General features: G+C 40.9%; 1 protein-coding gene across 4 annotated transcripts in view; it reads right to left on the reverse strand.

Moving 5' to 3' along the window:
* Window positions 1-10,212: 10,212 nt before the first annotated feature.
* The window catches only part of LARGE1 (LARGE xylosyl- and glucuronyltransferase 1), a 306,219-nt gene continuing 292,150 nt past the window's right edge, over window positions 10,213-24,281 (reverse strand). For all 4 annotated transcript variants that reach the window (XM_083859500.1, XM_083859501.1, XM_083859498.1 and 1 more), the window contains 3 exons: window positions 22,975-23,121; window positions 17,674-17,869; window positions 10,213-13,331 (listed from right to left, as the gene is read on the reverse strand). In XM_083859500.1, the coding sequence (XP_083715626.1) occupies window positions 13,134-13,331; window positions 17,674-17,869; window positions 22,975-23,121 (541 nt within the window). In that variant the 3' untranslated portion in view covers window positions 10,213-13,133. The remainder of the gene's footprint in view (window positions 13,332-17,673; window positions 17,870-22,974; window positions 23,122-24,281) is intronic.

The raw sequence follows: 24,281 nt of genomic DNA on the forward strand, positions 1-24,281 counted from the left end.
TATATGTTGCGATCACCAGAAAACATATTTTTAAAGTTGAACCTCTTTTGAATTATGGTTAATGAGATGGGGAATATGTATGGCTATGAAAATTCAGAATTTTAGAAGCATATAAAAGGCTTAATCAGGTGAAGGGGAAAAAGCAATATTTTGTGCAAAAAAATTTGTGCAATGATTTTTGCAAATATAAAAGAACAACTTGTAACACCATTAATTGTTATGCAGAAAGAACTCGTAGCAGGGCAGGTAGGAATTTAGTTGCGAGGTAAAAACTATTAAGATAAAATGCATACTATGAAAATTCAGTAAAGCAAGACAGGTATTGTGAAAAATTGATAAAGCAGAAAACTGTGGGCCACAAGCTCTGTGTGCAGAGTTCCTTCTCTTGGCAAAAGAGAGCTTGCAGTTGCTGACAGCTCTGCCATGGAAAAGAAGCACGAAGGCAGCAGGGACTTGCTTCTTGCTGCTACAGACATGGGAAAACAGCAAGTGTGGCAGAATGTGTTCCAGGCTTGATAGAGCTACCAGCGGCTCCTGACAGGCTTCTTTTCACTTGGAGAACACAGAAAACACACCAAGGTGCTGCTGCAAGCAAAGCTACAGAACCCCCCGTCCATTAGGAGCAAAATTGGGCTCCTAATCTTTGGCAAGAACAAAGTGACCTTAAAAATTAGCCAACCTCCATGCACCTGCCCCAAAGCAAAGGTCATCTGCAGACACCTGAGGAAGACATTGGCCTTGCTCCCAAGACCACAGTGCACAACCACCAGGAGGTGTGGCAGCTAATTAGAATATGAAGCAAGAGGAGGTGGGAAATGTGCAGCTAGGGAGGTGTGGGTTTGTGGGATCAAAGTGTATTTAAACCTGGGCCTTGTCTGGACCAGGTACGCATATATGGTGGAAAATCCCCCATGCCTCTCAGTTCGAATAAAAGATGTCTGCTTTACAATTTCTAATTGTAAAGTCCGTATTACACAACTCAGTTTAAAAGAAGACCAAAACCACAAAGAATTATGCAGCTGATCTCTCTTCCCATTCTTGCTCCCATCTCCTTTCTTGCTAATGAAGTTCTGCAGAGAGGCTGTAGGCCACGAAGTAGAAAGGAAGTAAGAAGGGAGAGAGCTGTAGCCACATGGTTCTGCTTAGTAGCGCTTAAGGATACATTAGCTGTAAGTCATATTCTGGGAGGGGCAGTTGTGCACCTGGAAACCCCATCAGTAAGGGTAAAGTAATAGAAAAGTGAACGCTTCTAGATTTTTGGATAGGTTTTTTTATATAATGAAGTGAAGGGCTCCTATATAATGTAAAATCCATGCTGCCACACAGCACATAAAGCCTTTGCAATACTAACCTTTTAGATAGATTTGCTGCCATGAGGTGTCATCCATCGCAGAGTATCCATCTGCTTGTTGTCATACTTACACAGGAACTGAATAAACTGCCCCCATCTGCCAAAGTTTTGTCTTTGGTTACAGAGAGACAACAGCAGGAAAAAGGTCAAGGTCAAGTAAAGCAGATAAACATGATTAACTCTGAGCAGATGATGACTTACCTCTCTTCAGTGGGAACAGCCTTGTACTAATGTGTCTGACTGAACCAGGGCTGGAGGAATAAATCACCTTAAAGGGAATGACAAGGCAAAAATTAAAAAGTAATAAAAATCTTAAAGTTGAAAGCAAAACAGCTCATGACCTCTCTGTTTTTGTTCCCATCTGAAGAAACAACAGTATGCTCTTAAAATCAGCCCGTGTCAAGTCAGATGCTGGAAAGGAATTGAGAGGATTATTTCACAATTTTATTGCACAGTTGAAAATTAACCTTTTTTTAAAATATATATTTAAAATTCATTTACTTTGCACACACAACCTAAACAGCATTTTCCCTGATAAAATTGTCACCTAGAAAACTTACACATGGACTGAAGTATATGTGTAAATTAAGTGGTTTGTGTTAAATGCAAATGCCTCAGTCTGGAGGAGGAGGTGCTTGGAAGTGGGGCAGCATAAGGAAAGAAAACACATTTTTCTTTTCTCTTTCCTGAAATACTATTTAAATTTTTTCCCCAAGCTGAGGAGAAAAGAGTTGCAGCAGAAGGACAGCCAGTCACGGAATCTATTGGGAAATTCAAGGTGCTGAGTTGGAGAGCCAAAACCTTCAGTGCCACAAGCCTCACAAGAAAATGACAAGCCTTGTTTCATGCATAGCTCACCCTAAAGGTCATGGCATTCCAGTTTTCCCCTGGAGAATGTAGAATCACCTTGGCCATGAGAGAAAAAGAATGAGGTTTGAGTCTTAAGAAGAAATACATGTGAAAAGCCATTGTTGGGGGATTTTATTGCTTTCTCACTGTTTCTTAACTGCAAGGTTGGAAATGTCCTGGCTGACACACTTTGACAAACTTGGCACAAGCTGACCACCAATGCTAGGGGTAGTATTTTAACTACCATTATGAAGCCCACAGTTTTGGGGTGAAAATGAGTGCTTTCCTGATTGTTAGCACAAGCTGTCTGTCACAACATACAGCACAGTCTCTGGAGTCCACAGATCAACCCTCTCCTATGGCTAATCCACTCACACCTCTTCTGTCATATGGATTGTTCTTCTCAAGTTTGTCAGCTAATATTGAGTATAAGACCTTGAAGCATCTACTGCTTAGTTTCCAGGGGATTTTGACACCTGCAATCTTAAATGAGTAAGAGGCAGCTCTAAAAGTGGTGCTCACCACCAGCACTGTAACCTTTTCTGCTACTCACACAGCAAGGGGTGCTGTGGTGCTGAAGTGAACAGAAATGCCCTCTTCTGAAGTCCTGTTCATTCCATTGACTTTCAAAGGAAACAAAGGGGACTGAAAAGAATGTCAATCACCAAAAAGGCTGCCCAGGGAAGTGTCACCATCCCTGGAAGTATTTAAAAGATGAGTAGATGTGGCACTTAGCGACATGGCTTAGTGGTTGACTTGGCAGTGTCAGGTTTATGGTTGGACTTGATCGTAGATATCTCTTCCAACCTAAATGATTCCACGACTTTATAACAAACTCCCACACCATGAGGCTCAGACGGCTGCCAAGTTGCATGGGCTGAATCAGAGCCTGAATGGTTCCAGCTGGGCACCTAAGAACTAAGGATTCTGGCATTGTGAAATTCATTTCGTATTCAGATTACTTTGGTGCCACCTTTCATCAGGTTTTGGATACCCTAGAGAGAAGTAGATTAAGTCTTGTTAGTCTTGTTTTCGTGTTAATGGCATTAGAGGCCAAAGTATACTCCCCTCCCCTCCCCTCCCCTCCCCTCCCCTCCCCTCCCCTCCCCTTTTTTCTCTATTTTTATTTTTTTTTTTAAATTTGACATGTTCTTCACAGTCTAAGGGAGCCAGCAATGGAGAGGTGTCTTTTCTCTATGTAATAGTTATCACCAGATCTCCACACTGTGGAAGTTGTCTTTAAAATGCCTGTCAACACTAACCTAAGTGGATATAAACATGGATTTAGGGCTGCAGCAGATGGGAACATGGAGAAAAAGTGAAAAACACAAGAATGGGCTGACTGAAGAAGGATCCTGAAATTGAATTTTACAGAAATGGGGGAAATTTGTAAATATTAGGAACCTATGCTAAAATTCCTGGCTTGAGTACATTACTAACCCTCATAGTGCTGCTGATTCCAGCCCCACAGGACTATTTACAATTATTCTCTTCCTCTGAAAACAGTATTTTCCTGGAAGGAATATGGATGTAGTAGACAGAAAAGTTTGAACAAAATGAATATGTTAAAAATAAACCAAAACATAGTGAACCCATTTTTACAGCTTCAAAATGATGAATTTTTTATCAGGTATAACTTGAAGACTAAAATTGAAAAAAAACTAACCCCCGAAGAATAAATCTGTGTGGAGGCTCAGGTGTCATGTGAGAAACATTGCTCCAGTAACGAACTCATGCAGTGGTCTGATATTAGCCAGAAGACTTTCACACTTACTGGAAGAGACACTGCTAAGGTAGAAATAAAACCTGTGATAGCACAAACTAATAAAAAAATCCTCAAGGCTACAGGAAAGACTTTCCCTGTACTAACATGGAGGATAACTCAATGACCCCTCAGTTCTGTTATTCTCCACAGAAAATGCTGTAATGTTTTCAAGTCTGACAGATGCAGAAGAATGCTGCAAAATATTAAAATAAAGAGAATAGAATCACAGAGTGTCCCAAGTTGGAAAGGACCCACAAGTCTCAGGGAGGATTTCCTCACCCGAGATTCAGGTTGTTTGAAGTCCTTGGCCCTCTAAAGCCCTGAGTCGCGTTGGTATAAAAAAACAGAGTCCTCAAGGTTTTGTTTTCAGGTTTCTCGTGATGTTTATTATTTGATATCTCAGAATTTTCTCCACTCCCAGCCGAGGTCTGGACAGCAGCTGAGACATGAGGCAACTGCCCACTGATGGGACATCACCTTCCATTTATACAGATAACTACATGTTGGTTATTTACAATTTTATACCAATACCTAGTGCTTACACTAAAAGGGTCACTTCTCCTTTGACCCAATCCACTCTAACTACCTTGTGTCATCACCACCCCAGAAGATGAAGGACGAGGAAGAAGGAAAAGAACATGAGGTACCACCCTAATTCCACCATTTTGTCCTCCATTTACCTCTATTCTATGAACCCTAAAACTACTGAATTTTTCATCTTCTACTATGTTAAACTACTGTTTTCACATCCTGGTGGTTTGCAATTCCTCTCTCAGTGTCGGAAGCCTCTCTGATGGACTAAAATCAAACCCAGTGTTTCCTTGGGCTCTGTGCCAAGGTCTCCAAACCCCCTGGACTGGCTCCACACCCCCCTGTCCCGGGCTCAAATTCCCTTCCTCGGGTCCCAGGTCATCCAAGGGGATGTCCTGGACTCCAACACACAAGGATCACAGAGTCCAACTCCTGGCCATGGACAGGACCATCCCCAAGAGTCACACCATGCACCAGAGAATATTGTCTAAATGCTTTTTAAACTTTGTCAGGCTCAGTGCTGTGACCACTTCCCTGGAGTGCCTGTTCCAGTGCCCAACTATCCTCCGGGTGAAGAACTTTTCCTGATATCCAACCTAAACCTACTCTGACACACCTTCGGGCCGTTCCCCCAGGTTCTGTCACTGGGCATATAGAGATCAGTGCCTGCCCCTCCTCCTCCTCTCATGAGGAAGTTGGAGACTGCAGTGAGGTCTCCCCCCAAGTTTCTTCTTCTCCAAGCTGAAAAAGCCAAATGATTTCAGACACGCCTCCTGTGGCTTCCCCTCTAAACCCTTCAGCATCTTTCTGAATTGTCTCTAAGAGCTTTAGATCCTTATTATATTGTGGTACCCAAAACTGCCCCCAGCAGTGGAGGTGAGGCTGCCGCAGTGCAGAGCAGAGGGGCCAATCCCCTCCCTTGCCTGGGCGATGCTGTGCCTGATGTCCCCAGGACATGCTTGGCTCTCCTGGCTGCCAGGGCACTGCTGACTATGTTCAACTATGAATATAAATATCTAAACTGAACAACATTAATAAAAGAAGTATTTTGCAAACTTTTAATTTCACTTATGAAAATGGAAATGAAAGCAATAAAATTTAGAAAATATTTGTGTCTTTGGTGACCTGATTCAGAGAGTTGTTTTTAGTATGTGCCTTTGTTTCCCTCTATGAAGTGTAAACAGAAAGATGATGATATTGCCTGTATTCTCTTCATTTATGACAAAAGCTGGCAGGTTAACTTGGTGGATATTTTATATTGATGACTCTCTGTCAATGTTAATCCTTGTGGGTCCTTCCAGTAAATCTAAAATGCAGAAAAGCTCAGCAAAATCTATCATCAGAATAACAGATTTCATACTGAACTCTCTATTGCCATCTAAAAACAGTCACAAGTGGTGGTGCTCCTTCTTTCCTGCTGCTGTTGGTTGTCTGACTGGATGAAGAAAGCTGCATCACTGATCAATCCGGATTGGACAGCTCTTCCTTCCCTTGTAGCATCACTGGAGAGCACTGCTGGAACAAGAGTTCCACAGGCAGATCAAAAGAAGAAATTCTTTTGAACCTCACTAACCCTAGCTGTGCCCCAACCATTGACTCAGTGCTGACAATTTAAGAAAGGCTGGATAGTCAAGACTCCTACTGTTATCAAGCTGCTATTATATTTTTTCCTTTTTCTTAAGAGCACCAAAGGATCAGTGTAGGAATCCAAAAAATTAAAGAAAATTAAATATCTTAGGGCTGAGAATAGTTTAATCTCAGTGCTTTCAAGAATTTTACAATCCATAGAATTTACTGCAGGTGGGCCACATTGGCCAGTGTTTAAGAAATGCTACAAATCCAGAATGGGGTTAGTCCAGCCCGCACATCCTATGAACAGATTTTCCGAGGGACTTCAAAATGCTTATGTCTTCCTCATTCTTCTGGAAATCTGGCTATCTGTAATCAACCCATCATACCCTCACCTGCAATTATTGACTCCATTTTTCTTTGCTTATCTGACAGACTGCTGATAGTCTTTAGAGTGGTCCCAGTGATGGAGCAGACACGCTTGGACAGAGCTGGGGTTCATCACTCATGCAAGTTCAGCTGTTAGCATTTGTAGGCTGGGGGTGAGTGCTACAAGGCCTCTAAATGTGTGATTTCCATCAGCTTCACAGGACCCCTTCCACATGAGAAAAGCCTGTAGAACAGAACTGCAGGTGTTCTGCTCTGAAAGCCTGTGAGCACGGGAGATAATTGATTTTCCTAAATCACAGTTCATACTTATCCTTTGGGAAAAAAAAAAAAAAAAAAGTCTGTCTTTGCTCAAAATTAAGACTGCTATCATATTATGAAAACCTCAATGAAAGTAAAAAAAGTATCATACACCCAGCTGCTTCATTCACCCAAACATCATGCACTCTATGCAAAGAAAGAAAGAGAAGTCCCTCAAAAAAACCTGAACAAAGAATTGTGCACAGACTATGTCCTATTATATATGTGTGAGGGGACAGAAAGAAGATTTATGAGCAAATCACCAACTCCACCAGCAATTTGAAATTTCAGATCCTCTGACTTCCACGTGATTGAATCTGCAGCCTTATCACAAGCCTTGTAATGGTTAATGCTGAAAATTCCCACTTCCATTGAATGACAATTATGTTGCTATAATATTCAGAAATAGGCTAAGCTCGGCTTTAATTACCTGGCCTAATGTGTTTGGGCACCTCTTCTTGACCATATCTGGTAAGGGTAAGGTGTCTAAATCCCTGGTCAGAGAATTACCCTCAGGTCAGAACCATTTCTTTTGGAATGAAATCTTGCATCTTGTGGCAATGAACCATGGAGCTCTCAAATGCAGCCTTTGCTACCTGTGCAGCGACTTCCACAAATTCATGTTGCAGAGGCTTAAGACATTTTAACCCTACAGAAACAGTAATTTGGTGGGAGAGAGGGAGCTGCTCTTACCATATGAGGAGAAACTACACAGAATGACTGAACAGATATTAAACTCTTAGCCCGGGCTTCAGATTGTTTGCATCCTGACACTTTCAGTGACCTAACACTTTCACCGGAGTATTTCACTATGTTAATTTCAGTATGTTCACGTCTGAACAAACACGTTCAGATGACTGACCACATAAATAAATATTTGGCTGGCTTTCTAATTCCAAGATTATTTTTTTTAACTGAACATCATAATTCTACTCTGCAAACAAACCCCAAATCCCAAGTAAGGGTAACAGGAAAATGTTCCAGCCAACTCACGCATACACAACTCTTTTTGAAATTCTCAAGGAATTTGTGTTCTGTTTTGGGAATGTATAACTACTCATAGAACCAAACTCTTATAAAAGCAAGATTTTTCTAAATTCAGGTTTGTAAGCATTTCCTGAGCCATAATTTGCTGTGTACAGCCAGCAGCTTTTCCAAGCAATTCTATATTGTGAAACAAAGTAACAATCTTCAAATAATGCCCAATAAAGCTAAATGATTGGATGCAAACACACCATCTAAATATACATCATTAATTACTACTGTAAAAATGACTTCATTAAGCTATCAGTGCTTCCGCATTTTCGATACTGCAGTGGAAATAACTGATTATTGGCTGGCATTGTCTGCTAGTGACTGATTTGTTCCAGTCTCACCTAGTGGAGTTTCAGAAACTTAGCTGCCTTTTTTCCCCCAATACTGAAATATGTTTTGAGCTAAAAATGATACATTCTCTTTCTAGCACTCCCATCACTGAATGTGTTAGACCTGGCTGAAGTTCATAAATAATGACACCCCATTTGCTGAGCTTGCTGTGTTCTACTGCTGCTATAGCACCTATAGCAGCTCAAGTATAACCTCTGCGAGTCAAGAGAGCAAATTAACAGGGAAAAATAAAAAGCCTGAAACCTGAGGAACACCCAGACAGTATCTGGCAGAGCAGGAAGGAATGTCCTGAGTAATGCCTAAGAGTAATGTCTTTGCTGATTTGTCAGGACTCCCAGTGCTTGTGGCCATTAATCTTTCTCAGCTGAGAACAGATGGGGCTATTAGGCAGGCTGAAGTAATGGAGGAAACTGGCAAAACAGAGAAGGAAATGCATTATCTTCTGGGTAGAACTGCACATAAAACCGAGAACATTAAAAATATATTTTTCATATTTAATTGGACGATGTATGATTATACCTACCAGAAAATAATGTGCAATGTGCTTTGTGCAGGGCATTTATAAAACTGTTCAGCTGTGCTAGGACCTTATTTTCCTCTGTGGAGAGAAACAGCAGCTATGATTCTGACAAGATTTTTCTGCTTTTCCCTCTAACACAGGACTTACTCTGCTGCAAAAGATACTGCAACTAACACTACAAAGTGCTTCTGCTTGTTGCAGTAAAAGGAAAATGCAGCTTACAATTTACCAACAAACCACAGGAAGCCAATCAGGTAAAAAAATCAGTACTTTAGGAGTAATAGGAGTGTATGTCATAATCAGTCCAACTAAGCCAATGGAACTGCAGGTACTGCTAATTCCTTTATGAGATGGCACTCAAGATAATTATTACAAATAGAAAAATAATAGCAAATTATGAAGTGGGACTAGATTGTTTACCTAGGAAACTAGCAAGGCTGGAAGGAATTACTACAACTCGGACATGGGAAAAACCCTGATAGATTCTAAGAACTATCCTGGATAAACAGAGACATTTTCTATGTCTTCCAGATAGGCAAATGGTAGATGATCCTTAGCTAGAAAATAATAGGAAAATACAGCCAAACTTTTGAAGGTGTGTGAATATATATATATATATCTGTGTGTGTGTATCTCTCTATATAGATATATCTACTCTGACAACAGAGAAAAATCATGGAAACATATCAGAAAGTTATGATAAGGTATCAAATAACTGTTTCGCAAAAACTTGAATTTGTAGAGCCTGTTACATCACAGGGAGATGCATGAAAACAAAAACAGGAGGACTACGTGCCAGGCAGTAGGTTATTTGGAATAATAATTATGTCTGAAAGTGGTGGAATGTCAAAAGGTGCTGGAAAATACACAGTTCTGGCTTTGCGACTTGAAAAGTTTGCAATGACTCCTAAATATAATTGTTTTATAGTGGAGAGGGAAAAGGGAGACACAGAACAAAATGTGTCAAGATAAGAGCCCAATTTCTGTAATACTTAATTTCTGATCCCCTAATTAGAAAAATGTGAGCATTTAGGAAGGTTAAAGAGGAAAATACCCTCAAAACCTAGTAGGGTGACATTCAGGGTAAACTTAAAAACAAAAACCTCTTTTTCTTTTTAAAGAATCGATGGATCTATATAAAAGGACTAAAAACCCCTGAAATCCTCAGATTAAAACAGAGAGCTGATAGGGGCTGAAATCTGAAAAACTGAAATCCTCAGATTAAAACAGGGCTGATAGATAGCCATGGAGTATGGTACCCCTTGGATGAATGGAAGACAAAGACAAGGAAATGTGGATATGTCAAAATGGGAAATTTTAGAAGTTATTCAGGCCAAATAGGAAACCTTCAGAGAATGGAAATAGCACTGTAAAGCTGAAAGGAAGGTATGTAATAGTTAAGATGGAGTTGGAGGAAGCTAAGAGGGAATCTAATGAGCAATGAGTAGGAAGTTAAAACTGAAAATGAACATTTGCTCAGTAGACCAAAAGCAGAAAGTAGAGATAATGGGCAGGCCACCCCAAACAAGTAGAAAAACAATTAAAGACAATAAGGACATTGCCAAGAATCTAAATGATTTATTTGCATCAGTCTTCACTGAGAGGGTGCTGGAGTGGTATCTAAATGAGAGACTCACACTTTCCAAATATCAAAGATAAGGAGAAGTCATAGATCGAAGACTCAAGAGAGAAGTTGGTGGAACAAATCAATAAATCAAAGGCATTAAGTCACCAGGTTTATCTGCTATTTCTGGAAGATTTCAGGAGAAAACTGGGAATTAAGTAACTTTACTAGCAAATACTTACTATAGCAGAGGACTGGAAGACAGTTTATAACTGAGTTGGGAATTTTTTTTGTTGTCAGTGGTGGATTTTTTTCATGGTGTTGGAAGAGCCCTGGAAGTTACAGACAGATATGCAATCCTAACTTGCCATCAGGTAAATTGTGTGGAATGTGCTAAAAGCCCCCAAGACCCATACCTCTCAAATTTATGAAGCACAGAGACAAACATGACATGACAGATACAAGTCAATACAGTGTCTATAAGACAAAAAAAGGGACTCTTTGTACCTACTAACAATCTCGAGCTGGTTACATCAGCCAGCACCTAAGCCTATCCAGGTGGTCCCAAGACTCATCGTACAGTCAGGCAAGTAGCAAATTATTACCTCCCTGCTCCCCCCATCCTTCACCACTGAGAGGAGAATAATGAGAAGAATGCTGATAATAGTACAGCCAAATAACATAAAGGTTATGCTGCTATAGGGCAATCCAGTCCATCCTTGGTGACGTTGTTAAGCCAAGGAGAAATGTACATCTGGAAATGAAAAATTTTAATACATATGGCACATAATGGTGGCCACACTGAAGCTCTGACTGGAGATTTCATTAGGTACAACAAGTGTTAGCCTCCTTAGGTCAGCTTTTGGGATCTTTCTGCACATTGGATAATCAAAGTCTCTGTGCTGCAGGGTTCTTCTCATTCTCAATCTGCACAGTGACCTGTTAAGACTTTGATATTATTAAAAGAATGTATCTTAGCCAGAACTGAGCACTAATTTCACTTCTTCCCAGCTCTTTCCAGCTTTTTATGCAAATTTTTACATAAAGCCATTAAGAACAGAAAAAAGAGCTCTTTGGAAAATCATGCAGTGATATATTCTTATGCAGCCAACACTCTCAGAGGAAAAAGTGGAAACTACACACAGCCTCCCGCCCCTTTTTATTTCTCGTCAAAGATATTGCCTTTTTTGGCTTTTCTTATATATACACAGAATGATGAACTGATATTTGTAGTTTAAATGTCTGATTTAACTGCGTGGTTTCCACCGTAACAGAAATCTCGCACAAAATGTCAGGTTAGAAATAAAACCAAACTCTAGAGGGATGAGGTGGGGAGGAAAGTAGAAGGTCCAGTGGCTGAAAAACAGAATGGAAAAACATGAGCAGAACGCAATGTGGATCCATTTCCCAGCTTAGGCAGTGGTATTGGTACACGTGGTTGTTTGGGATTTGGGGTAGGGAGACAGACACATTTCCCAATGAGTTCTTTCTGCTTTCTCTATTAACATTGCAACAGAAATTACAAATAGCCCTGCAAGGAGTAGTGCACCTCATCTCTTCCTCCCATGTAAACACGACATTAATACAGAAGATAAAGAAAATGGCAAAAAATCCAGTGTCTTGTTTTCTGCATTTTGCTTGTTAGGTTCTTGTTCGCCCTCCAGCAAACTCCTGTGTGTACCGATGCTGTGAACTTCACCAGTCCATGTTCAAGCAAACATTCACTCGGATTCCCAACACATTCTCTTCTCCCCATCTGATGGGGAGTTTATTCCTTACAGTTTGCTCCTTTTAATTATAAACTCCTTTAACGAAGTAGTTCTGAGACCTTGCAGCAGGCAGCAGGAGAGCACCAAGGCTACTAGTTGCCTTTTTACGAGTTTAAATTCACTGTTCAGCAAAGAAGTCCACTTAAAGCCTAAGGCCCAGTGCCTTCATGGATGGGCAGCACTGAAGTGAGCCTAGACATCAGTATTCCCCTGGTACAATGTGTCTTATAGGTAAAATCCAATTCTTGCCTAAAGAAGATAAAGGGTTAGAGCTGGGCCTTTTATCTTATGAGACACATGTGAACAAGTTGCTCTGATGAAAACAGGCCTTAAACTGACAAGTTTTGTTCACTTTTTGGCAGACCTACAGATCTTCTTTACTGGACCACCAAAACTGAAGATGACAATGAAACACAAGGGAGATATTTCCTTGGCAGGGAAAGGAGCAGCATTTAGGACTGGGGCAAAGGCAAGGTGGGATATAGGGGATTTTCCTGATAAAACAATTAATTTGATAAAAAAAGACCAATCAATATCATGTATACAACTGAACCAGTAACACACCTTCTCAGGAGTGCAGTATTGTATAAGTGTCCCCTGTGTTTTCAAGGCTAATTCAGACCTTTGGCTCATCCTGCATTAACAAGGTCATCCATGTTAACAGGGTCCCTGTGAAAGTTTACAGGCTGAAGTTCCCTAAGTTCCCTTTTAGAGTAGTGCAGATTTGAAATTCACAGGACAGCGACCCGAAGATCTTCCTTTACAGATAAAAAGCATGTCAAATTATTAAATAGCAACATGAAATCCTATATTCTGAAAGTCTGTCTGTGCTCTGCAATCAAGAGAGCGGAGTGCAATCCCAGCCCCTGCCCAGTCCCCACCTTCAGAGGCTTGGAGGGCGCCCGGCCGGCCCCACTTGCAGACACCTCACGAATGCTGAAGCCAATACGCCTGGGGTAGCTGGGGAAGGGATGAATGAGCATAGTCTGAAGACATGTCACTTCAAATTTCTACTGTTAGAACTGCCAAATATGATATAAAAACAGAAACTGTTTCTCAGTTTTATGTTTGAAGACCAGGCCCCAAATGCTAAATGACTCTTGCCTCGGTGTCCCTGCTGGCCACACACGGGCTCCACGGTGCTAACTGTTGTTCTCTGCCGTGAGATATTTAAGGGCTGCGAAGCCGTAGTGGCGCGACATGTCCTGCTGGAACTCCTCCTTGAGTGTCTTGAGACAGATGCGGTATTGCTTGTTGGAGCGGAACTTGGTGATGTCGAAGCTGGGTGCGTGTGGCATGTGGATCATGTAGGCGTTAGGCAGCACTGTGAACTCGTACTCCTGCGGGGAAAAGACACAGCTGTGAGGGTTACCCCAGCCTCCTGCAAGGCACCTCTCCTGCACCTCCACAGTCAAACATGCTCCATCATGTAACAGCGCAGTTTGTGTCTCAGGAACAACAAACTCATCAGGGATCTCAAATAAGCTGCCTCTTTTTTTCAAGTAGCTTTTTCTTGGTTTTTTGAAAGATCTATTTTCTCTTTCTGTAAAATCGTGGAATTTTGGGGTTTGGAAGGCACCTGTAAAGACAGTCTCGACCAACCCCCTTGCAATGAGCAGAGACATCTTCAACTAGATCAGGTTGCCAGCGGCCCATCCAACCTGACCTTGCATGTTTCCAAGGATCATCCACCGCCCCTCTGGATAATCTCCCCTAGTGTTTTACCACCTTCACGGTAAAAGAACCCCAACTATTCTAAAACACTTTACTCCATATAAGCCAAATAATTGGGAGGTAGTACAAAAAGGCACACCTGAAGCCATGTCTGCCACACAGATTTTTCAGTAGTGTGATTACAACAACACAGCTGTGACTACACAGCATGAGTCACAAGTGTCCATGCAAAAACATGGCTTTGCCCCTAAAATTTATTTTGCTTGGGATGCTAGAATAAGCTACATTTACACAGGCAAAACTGCATGGCATATGTTGCTTTGCCTATATGCTAAGATACTTACAGAGACAAAACTGTCCAAAACTATTTATAAATCTGAAATAATGGGAGAATATGATATAATTTACAGGCAATGTGTGAAAATCAACTTGCTAATTCCATATGCTTTGAGACATTTTTTTTCAAATTAAGTTCTTCTTCATGAAGTTTGATGCTAACTCTCCTCCTCCTGTAAAACTACTTCACTTATTCTCTTTATAGATGAACAAGTTCTATGACAATTTTTGTTGCTAAAAAATGATGGTTGATTTAAATCTCAGTTAGATTTAAATCTCAATTATTCATGTTAGATTCTCTCAATTTTTACAAGTAAATATATGATGACTAGAGCAAAGCTCAAAAAAGCCTGATTCTTAGACAAGCTGAAAGTTCACTAGTGTAGGATATGCAACAAGCAGGTATCTTCTTCAGGGATCTGGGTAAGAGATGTAGCATTATTCTGTAGCCAAAGCAAATACCCTAACAACATTTTTCATGTGGAATTTCAAGAAGTCTGAGCTGTATTGGATGCAAATTACAAAGAAACTTTGAAGCCTCCACAGGCAGATTTCCTATTTTCTCACAGAGTTTCTATCTACTATTCTAGTTTCAGGATTAACCCAGTAACCCTCTCTACAAAAGAAACTGGCCAGGGAAGGAATAGCCACAGAGCAGGCTGGGTTTACAGGAAGTGGTGCACAACTTCCCCAGGATTGCAATGTCCAGTCACTTGTAGATTTAGGAGTCTGTGCAGAGACAAAGAATATCTGCAGCAGAAAAGCAGAGTACTCCTAAATATTTTAGTTGGGAAAGAGATCTCTGGGAAAAAACACACTTGTGCTGATAAACCAGAGTGTTTCACCTGTATGTGCTGGACAGCTAAGCACAGATGCAGTTCCTTCCTCCCTATGAGAATGCCTGCTCTCTGACAGACAGTGGTAAATTGGTAGATCTTGTGCCAATTTGCAATGTTGTTGTATACAGGAGTGGGGTGCTCTGAGCTTCTGTTTGGGGTGAAAAATGTATAGCAAGAGCAAAATAATCTGATGCTCACAGGCAGAATTTATTTAGCTAGAAAATGCTTAGGACTAATAGGGAATCAAATGTGAAACCAAAGGCTGGCACCATGGAATATGGAGAGCTGATAAACTACAAACTGTAGAAAATTACTCTAAGGGACCTTAAAACTACTGGCTGTAGCTGCAGAGGAAGATGCATCCCCCTTGTACAACCTTTTCGTTGTTCTCTGTTTGCATCTCAAGTCTGTAACAGGTCAGGTCACGGACTGTCTACACTCTGCAGTGCAAACTGTTCAGCACAGCAGTGTTCCCATCCCTCTGAATGGCCTTCAGGCACATAAAGATTTTCAAAAAATTGTGAGTCTACTGCTAATAATCCCCTTTCAAATATGCTGGCCATCACATACTTTTCTGTGATGGACTTCCGAATTGACCCCACTGGGGTCAGAGAGGTGTTCCTCTCATCTATCAATCCTTGACCAAATTCCAAATCATATTTAAACCCCAAATCATAATAAACTTCCCTTCTTTCCTCACTTCAACCTGACGATGAGTGTGTGGTTCTTTCGTGTCCCTAACAGTGACACAGTAGCACAGTCACTGGAAAGGTAGGGAAAGGTTTCCTAATGACCTTGCCCTACTACATGGAAGCGTCTATCGAGAAGGCAATGCGCTTGCAGGAACCTCTGTCCCTATCTCCTAGATTACAAATTCTTTAGATGGAGGCTGGCATTATCTGTGCATTTGTACAGCGTCCAGCTCAGTGGACACCTGCAAGCTCCCAGAATAACAATGACGGTTATCTCCATGCCGTGTCCTGCTCTGAGGGATGGAAGTGGCACAGGCTCTTTGAACCGAACAGGCCCTTCAAACCGATTCCATGGTTGTGATCTGGAACCGACCTCTTGACAGACACTGCAGTGGTGAGGAGCAGTGAAATAACTGAGAAGCTGGTCTGCCTGCTGGTAATGAAGCTGGCAGCAACCTGATCTGTGCACACCCCAAAGCAGAGGAATGCCACAGGGGAAGTAGATGTGCCCTCCCATGTCTTCCCCAGCTCATTTGGTGGGAGAACCTGCCAATAACCATGCTGCTACAGAGGAAAACGAAACTTCTTTTGAATGTGATACTGTATTCAAGGCTGGAAGACTGAGAAAAACTATTTCCCAGAGTTAATTCCAACCCAATGGTCATTTAAAATAATTGTGCTATGATCAGCTTTGAAAAATGTTTACAACTCCCACTTGTGAATCTCTGTGCTGGGCAGACACCTCTGAACAGAAGAGTTAAATCCTGAATGCTACATAAGAGCTGTCACTGGGAACAGAAGCCTTCTTACCCATATTAACAAATAATAAAGCATTACCCTGGCACTCTCTACAACTGATGGTTAATTGATTAGTGCTTGGAAAGTGTACTGGAAAATTACAGTGTTATAATAGAACAAAGTATTATTAACATTAATATAAGGGACTATTTTTTCCTAGTCTGTAATATTTTTTCTTAACGTAAGTAGGTACAAATTTCTTGAGAAACGCCTTTGGCAAACAGAAGGCAAGTGGCTGCTAGCCCAAGGTGACCATGTAGTTTTGTAAGCAGAAGTAGGAAACATTCTTCTCACACATGCCTGCACACAAATACACTGTAGACCACACCCCAGAGACACAACCTCCCACTAACTTGCTCCAAGCCTTGAGCTGCTCTGCTTCACATAAACTGGTAAGACTTGAGCAGAGAAGGATATGCTTTATTCCAGATTCGTAGCAGAAGCTATCACAGGAGGATAAAGACTCCCTATTTTTGTGATTAGCATGAAATACTACTAGTTCAAACACTGCGAACAAACCCAAACTAAGAAGAAAAGCCATGACCCAGACCTTGCTGATTAGCAGAGTGGGTAGCCCCTCATCCAAGAACAGCAGGGTGATGCAAATCCTGCCATTTCAGTGAGCAGAAGCACTGGGCTCCCACGGAGTCATAGTCACTGCCAGCCTCTAAGATCTAGGTTGCCAGCAGGGACCTTGGCAACTCTGAGAGCTCTGGCGCCAGTCTGGGACTTCTGAGCTTTCTCTGCCTCCTTATTATTATAGATTCTGCCCAGCAGCTTCATCCCAAATCACAGATTCAAGAAGCAGGTAGCCCAAGGCTCAGGTATTTGGATCCTTTAGAGTCTGCATCACAGTCTGGAAATGTAAAAACTTAGGCTTTGCAGAAATGTGCTGTAAATCCCAGCCAGAAATTGAAGATGCTTACCTTGAGTTTAACTGAAGACTAGTTTTTGAATTCTAAATTAGCATTTGGGACTCACAAACCTCTATTTAATTGAAAGAAATCCAGCTAAGTCTACACATTCCTTAATAAATGATTGGTTTGGCAACAACTGCTGCAATGCTTCGGTCAGGAGGAGAGCACTACAGGGGTTGTGCCTCTGCAAAACAACAAACTCCTTAGAACTGACAAATAAATGAACTCAGACTCAGTTCTTAATTTAATACTTGACAAGCATTAAATGGAGTGTTCCCAACTCAAGAAGTACTTATTAAGGAGCTCAGTAAGGCCAGATGAACACTCTGGTGATGCAAAGCGTGACATCTTCCTACAAGACATAGATTTTGTGTAATAACCCTGCTGCAGAGCCCTGGGTGAGATACTCGTGTGTCATCTCCTCACCTGTGCATCCAGTTCCATGATGTGAGCTACTTTGTTCCAGCCAAATCCCACAAAGCGCCTGTCATACTCCGGGCAGTCCTTCCTCACGACAACGTATGGCTCAAAGTCTGCTTCCCACTCCACGTGGTAGGGAGTGGTAGCTGTTCGCCACTTGGCAAAATTTGTGGGTGCATGCCCTTTCGTCCAGACATGGTACCTGAAAACAGACATAAATGGCAGAGATGTGGGGAGGCAGTTAGATAGAAAGCATCTTGGCAAGTCAACAAAATATTATCTGTTAGATGAAATGCTCAAAAATAAGGACATTAGCTTACAGTTCACATCATCATTTTCAGGACGCATCAGAGGCCATTTCTAGGACTATTTCCAGCATGCCTCCCAGAGCTCAATGCTTGAACACATCTAGCTGGCGAAGGATAGTGTGAAAACAGTACCTCATGCTAATGTGAGAAACAATAACACAGTACCCTGTCAGTTCACCTGCACTAGAAGTGCTGTGTCTATTCCTAGCAACCAAGCAGCTGCATCGGTTGGTGCTCTAAAATCAGTGTAGAAATCTGCAGCTCAGATAAGGTCCCTAAAATTAGCTATTTCCTCACCATGATGACATTCACAATATGTTTTATAGGCAATTTTATAATTTGCATGAGAGACACCTGCCGCTCTGGATAGATGTTTCATTTTATTAATTACAGTTATTACTATGGCAGGAACCAAGCTGCATAATTACATTAATAAGTAAAATATTACATAAAGGCTTTCTGCTCTAAGTTCTACATTGTGGGGAGTACTCCTGTGATCTTCAGTAAGGTAATCAATTTGATTTACAGAAAAGAATTCTTTTCTATTTTGCTAATCTTGTTTAGGTCACAGCAGGTCTCTTCCTAGCTTAGCTTGAATGCACCCTATTAGTGCCATGGTCAATGACTCTCTTGCCCACTTATTCTAACACTTTCCAAAAATCAATGAGACAAGCTTTTTCTGCAGATTCATGGATTAATTAATGAAACAAAGGCATAGCAGGTATCTGTATTACAACACTGACATAGATAGGCAACAGAAGGGACAAAACAAATATCCTGCCAATTTGTAAAGTAAGGTACGTTAAATTCACAGTGATGACTCACTTGCTAAAAGTGAAGGGATTTGAGCATTAAATTTGAGCATTACAAAATTACAACATGACATAATGTTTCAATCCCAGAAATTCTCATAACATTGTAAGCCATTGTTAAAAAAACCAGGAATATTTAATCACAGCCTAGGAGTTTTCATTTGGACATATTTGTATGGCTTGTAACAGGAGAATCAGAGGTGTTCAGCTTTGCTGACTCTTTGTTTAGGGCAGTGCAGGAAGACTGAATTATTAGGATGGCATTGGGGTCACAAGTAATGTACAGTCCTTTGTATGCTGCATTTCTAAACTGTAAATAGGTTTCACTACCTTCAGATATCTTGCCTAGGGACCAGGAAAACAACCATCTCTTTCTGTATTTAAAAAACAGAGTGAAATAATTCTCCAGAGATTATTAGAAAGCAGTGCCAGATTCACAAAGATGGTTATAACCCTTAATGCCCTTTGAAATAATCGCCAAAAACCTATCTCTCTTTTTCGGCCTTTTGGAGATGAGGGGCTAACTTAGCCACTCACTAACATTCAGCTATTTATGCTGGAAAAAAACTCCCAACAGTCACAATGTGGGGTTTAAAATGATATAAGACTGTGAAGGGTGCTGTTTCTTCTAAATCGTACCTCCGGTATTTTGAACTTAATTATGATGATGATAATAACAATAATAACAATAATAATAATAATAATAATAATAATAATAACTGCTAAACAGTTATGAAGTGATTTGTATCTTCAAAGCCCCATACAAACTTCAGTTAATTGAGAGATTCCTGCAGAGAAGCAGCCAAATGTTGCTGTTATTCTAGTAACACTCTCCCACTGATTTAAACAGCGGGGAACGATACCAACCATAAAAAGAATTCAATTTCTTTCCACCCTTTTTGGAGATATCAGTGTAAGCACCTATAGCAGCTAAGTATAACCTCTGTGAGTCAAGAGAGCAAACTAACAGGGAAAAATAAATAACTGGGAAGAGACAATTAAGGGAAGATAAGGAACTGAGGTTGCAGAGACAAAACAAAGCAGAAAGGAAGGAGTATATTTGATTGCACAAAACCAAATAACAACAGAGTTTATTTACTTGCTTCTTCAGAGTGATTGATGTGAGTGTAAGCAAAGAGAAAGGCAAAAGGACAGCTAAGGTCCTAACAAACAGGTAAATGAGTATAGGATGCTCAAATGAGGTGTACAAACAATAGTGATGAAGGAGTAATTAGACTGAAAACAAGACTCATGAGAGCATTATTGGATTACACACACATCTGTATACACAATATATATGGGTTCATACACAGGTAATCTGCTGGAACTAAGTCTTGGTCAATGGCTGATTACATGAACTGTACTGCAGGGAAAGATAAGCAAACACCATTCCGTGGAAGTCCATAGAAAGCAAACTCTCATTAAAGGATGAGTTGTTTCTTATGGACTTTACTATCTGTGACACAGTTGTGAAAAGAGGTTCCCTGTCTATACTGGTATTCGATCTCCCAGGACAAATTAATAAATGTAATTTTCTGCTCAGGCCCTTCTCACTCAAGATTTAAATACACACTGAATTTTAAGACCACACTCAATCTGACTGAATCCCTGGAGAACTTTGTGATAATTTAGAACAATGTATTTTTTACTATGCCTGCAATTTGGACAAATCCAAACCAAGTAATTTGATCTCCCTAAAATCACAATGAGTTTCCTGCCATGGTTCATGGAAAACAATTGTAACACACCACATCCCCTCCTCCTCCACTTTGGATCTAATATATAATTTTACTTGCATCACTGATTGCTTTTATTTAAAACAATATCAAAACAATAGTAAACTTTGCTAAAGTTAGCAAAACAAAGTAGTTATTTTTCTTCCTCCCTGCCTCTTTAAGCTTCCTGTTTCAGTGAGAAAGATGATTTGGTGAAGGAAGAACTTTCCCACTTCCGTTCTCAGATGCTTAAACATTTTGCTGGATTGTGGATGCAATCAGTTAAGTAAGTTAATCAGTTGTTGCTTTTTATGTTTTCTCAATATGATGATGTGTCTCCTGCCAGCTGTGGTTTCCCCTGTGCCTGGATGTGTGTGGGCAGTGCAGTTGTGGCTCATCAGCTCTTACCCAGGCCCTGAGCAGGCACATCCTTGGAAGCACACTCCCAGCCACCAGCTGCCAAGGTAGCCTGCGAGCTGGCACAGAGCCCCTGCTGTGGCGGAGGCTTTCACACAGCACACCTTGCCAGCCACAGATGCTCACTTGTCTTCTCTTTTCTTCTGCTGATGACTGAGGGATGTAATTGAGAGCTGTTGTGTACTTCTTAGCTGTCCAGAGGTAGAAAAGATCACCATTTCAAAAAGAGGTGACAAAAGCAATTTCAGTGAGGGAAAGATTGTAATCTACCATGTGGTGGACTGGGATGCTGCAGGCACTCTCAGAAATCACTGTCACAGCAGTCCTCCCTAGCTCACTCCCACTTGCTCAGCATCAAATTGCAGTGTTATTAAAGCACCTTGAAGGTGGAGGTGGAAATTTGCAGGCCAGAGCACAGATGCTTTGTGGCTGTCGATAGATTTGAGCAAGGAAAGGAGCCAAAACAAACTGGGGAAGCATTAGTAAAATGCATCCTACATTAATACGTACACCATCTACAGACTGCATGTCCTTCAAATCTTATTTAACCTTGCTTTGGAAAAACTCCCATTGATGTTAAAGACATTCTTGCCTGAGTGAGACTTGAGAAAGGATTTGCAAGTCCGGCTGTGTACGTAACACAGCAACATGCTGTATAGCTTGAAGATGAAATCTGTAGTGGAAAGCCACCACTGTGCAGCTGACTGCTGGTGGAATGCAACATCTGAAAATTCTGAGAGTGTTATTTTCCACTGGAAAGACTTTTTCTCTCAACTATGAGAGAGACAACTATTTTTTATCAGATCTCTTGTTAATTTTTATGTCTTTTATATGTTAAAGAATGATGGCAGAGGGAAAGGTACTTGCTCTATCAGTGTCCTTAAATAATTTTCCAGAGGCATGCCTCTCTCAGTCACCTCAAGTTTCTGTTTCAAGGCAGTCACTGGTAGAATTCTGACACTGATCAAAATTTTGTTTTCCAGACTCACACAGGCTGTCTGCTATGACATGTGCATGCAACCATATGAGGGAAGGGTGGCTGCTGCAATGAGACAGGTGTGCAATATAGGGAATGGTAAAAGTGTGAGGAAAGCTTTAAAGTAAGAGAAGGGTGTGAGAGGTATGAAAGTGAGCTCCTCCAGCCATGGATAATGCCTAGATTTTTCAGAGCTTTTATCTCTAGATCTCAAAATACTGCAAAAAAGAGAGTTGAACATTATTACCTGTATTTCAGAGATGGGGAACAGAGATGTAAGAAAGCAAGTGATTCTTGTAGCACCTCTCAGCAGGGCAGTAGTGGAGCTGAGAAGAGAATGCAAGTTTCCTAAGCCCCCTCTCTGTGCAACATCATAAGGCCACATTGTACTCTTCCCATCACTGAGATGCTTTACAAATGTTTGCTAATCAGACCTTACCCCACACACCCAAGAGATGGTTAACCCCTGGTAGTTGCATTTTAAAACTGAAGTGTCTGGCAGATAATAGAAGTGACTTGCTCACAGCCACAAAAGAAGTCTGCTTCAGAGAAGAGCTCCAAATTTAGGTGTTCTTTGCTTCTTAGCCTCTAGTCAGAGTACTCTCTCACCTCTGCATGGAGAAACTCTAGGTATTTAAGCAGCTGCTTCACACTTTAAAAGAGCATAAGACAAGCCTGTGTTTGTTTTTCCAGTAAGGGAGAGAACCAATGGGTAGAGACCCATTACTTTTGGTTACATGAGAAGACACAGCTACCCAGACAGTATTTGGCAACCAAAAAGTAAATTACACACTGGAGGGTAATGGTCACGCTTGATTTTGTAGCACAATAAAAATGATGAGAATAAACAAATTTGATTTAAAAATGGAAGTCCTTCAGTAGAAGACTGTAATACGAGATAAAATGCTGAGCTTACAGATAGAATATATCCACATGATTCTGCTCACTGCCTCTCTATGAAAAGGGAAAAAAATTCCAGTAAGTTTCTTAATGCAGGTGACAGTGAGAGAGAACCAAATATTCAGAAGAACGTAAAAAACAGAGATAATGACCACAGGTTCAAGAGTACTTTCCATTACCTGAATGTAAAGAGGGTTCCCATGTCCAACATAGATAACAGCTCTGCTTTTGACTTGGGAAAGGAGAGGCGGTAGCGTAGGGTCTCAAAGGCAGGTACAATCAGAGCTTTCTTGGTGTTAGCTAGGTCCAGCTGGATGACAGACTTCCTGGCAAAGAGAAACAACAAAATTTTAACTGAGCAAGTCACTGAGCTTTTCAAAATAACGTGTGGAAAATGGATAGTTAAGATAATATAAATGTAACTATGGCCTGTATATTTTCCTACAGGTGCTTCAAATTTTCTTCTGCTTTTGGTTTGCTGCTCTAAGAGAGGGAGAGCAAGAGAATTCCAAACGGGCTTGTGTGTTTTATTGATCAATGCTGCCCTGACAGACTGTTGGGAGCTGAGAAATGCACTACACTGGATGGACTGGAATGACTCTCTTTTTCCTTTTTTTTGCTGCAAGTTGTTCAGGGCAGAGACTGTTTTGGTAAGTGAGTGTGTGTGCACATACACATTTCACACAGCAGGGCTTTTTTCCAGGCAGAGGTCTTGGGACTGCTGTTGCAGCAGAGGAGCAGTTTAGCAATCTCTCATCCTGCCTGCCAGAGGTGTTCAGCCTATTCTTTCCTAAAAACTAAAACTCAAAGAAAAAGAAATTACTTTTCCATCCCCTAACTGAATCTTACCATGCCTGTCATTAGAAATATCACTGTCTCAATTTTCCTTTCATTAGCTCCATATTTCATACCAGAAATATGCCTCACTCTCCCTGTAAAAGTCAGTTCCCCTTAACAGGATTTACTGTCCTGATTTTTATGTTACTGCAACATGCAATCAAGGACAATACTGATAAGCAGCAAACTCTCTACAGCCTTTTAAGTTGAAGGAATTTGGATCACTGTCCTAATAACAGAAGGATCAAACAAACCATTTTTCTAGGCCCAGAATACCTAGAATTCATTTATACTGCTGTCAGAGAAAAAGAAGATGAGCACTACTACTTAATAAAATCTGAATTTTAAGGAATTCATACCATCCTATAGGCCTGTTCTATAAAAAACCTATCTGTTCTCAGCTCCTTACTGCAAAGTTTGCATTGTTTAAAGAGCCCCTGACACATTCCAGTTAAGTTTTCACAACTGAAGGATTTTAACAGCATCTTATCATAACTGGTTTTGTACTTTCTTCACTAGTTTCTCCCTCACCATCACTAGAGGCCAAGATATCTGTATGTCAATAGATTACACCTTCACAATCAGCTTTTGTGACCTTCCAAAGTTGTTGAGCAGTGCCACTATACAGTCTTTATGATGCTTTTTGGCT

This window comes from Zosterops lateralis, assembly GCF_965231275.1.
Source record: "Zosterops lateralis genome assembly, chromosome: 4".
NCBI lineage: Eukaryota > Metazoa > Chordata > Aves > Passeriformes > Zosteropidae > Zosterops > Zosterops lateralis.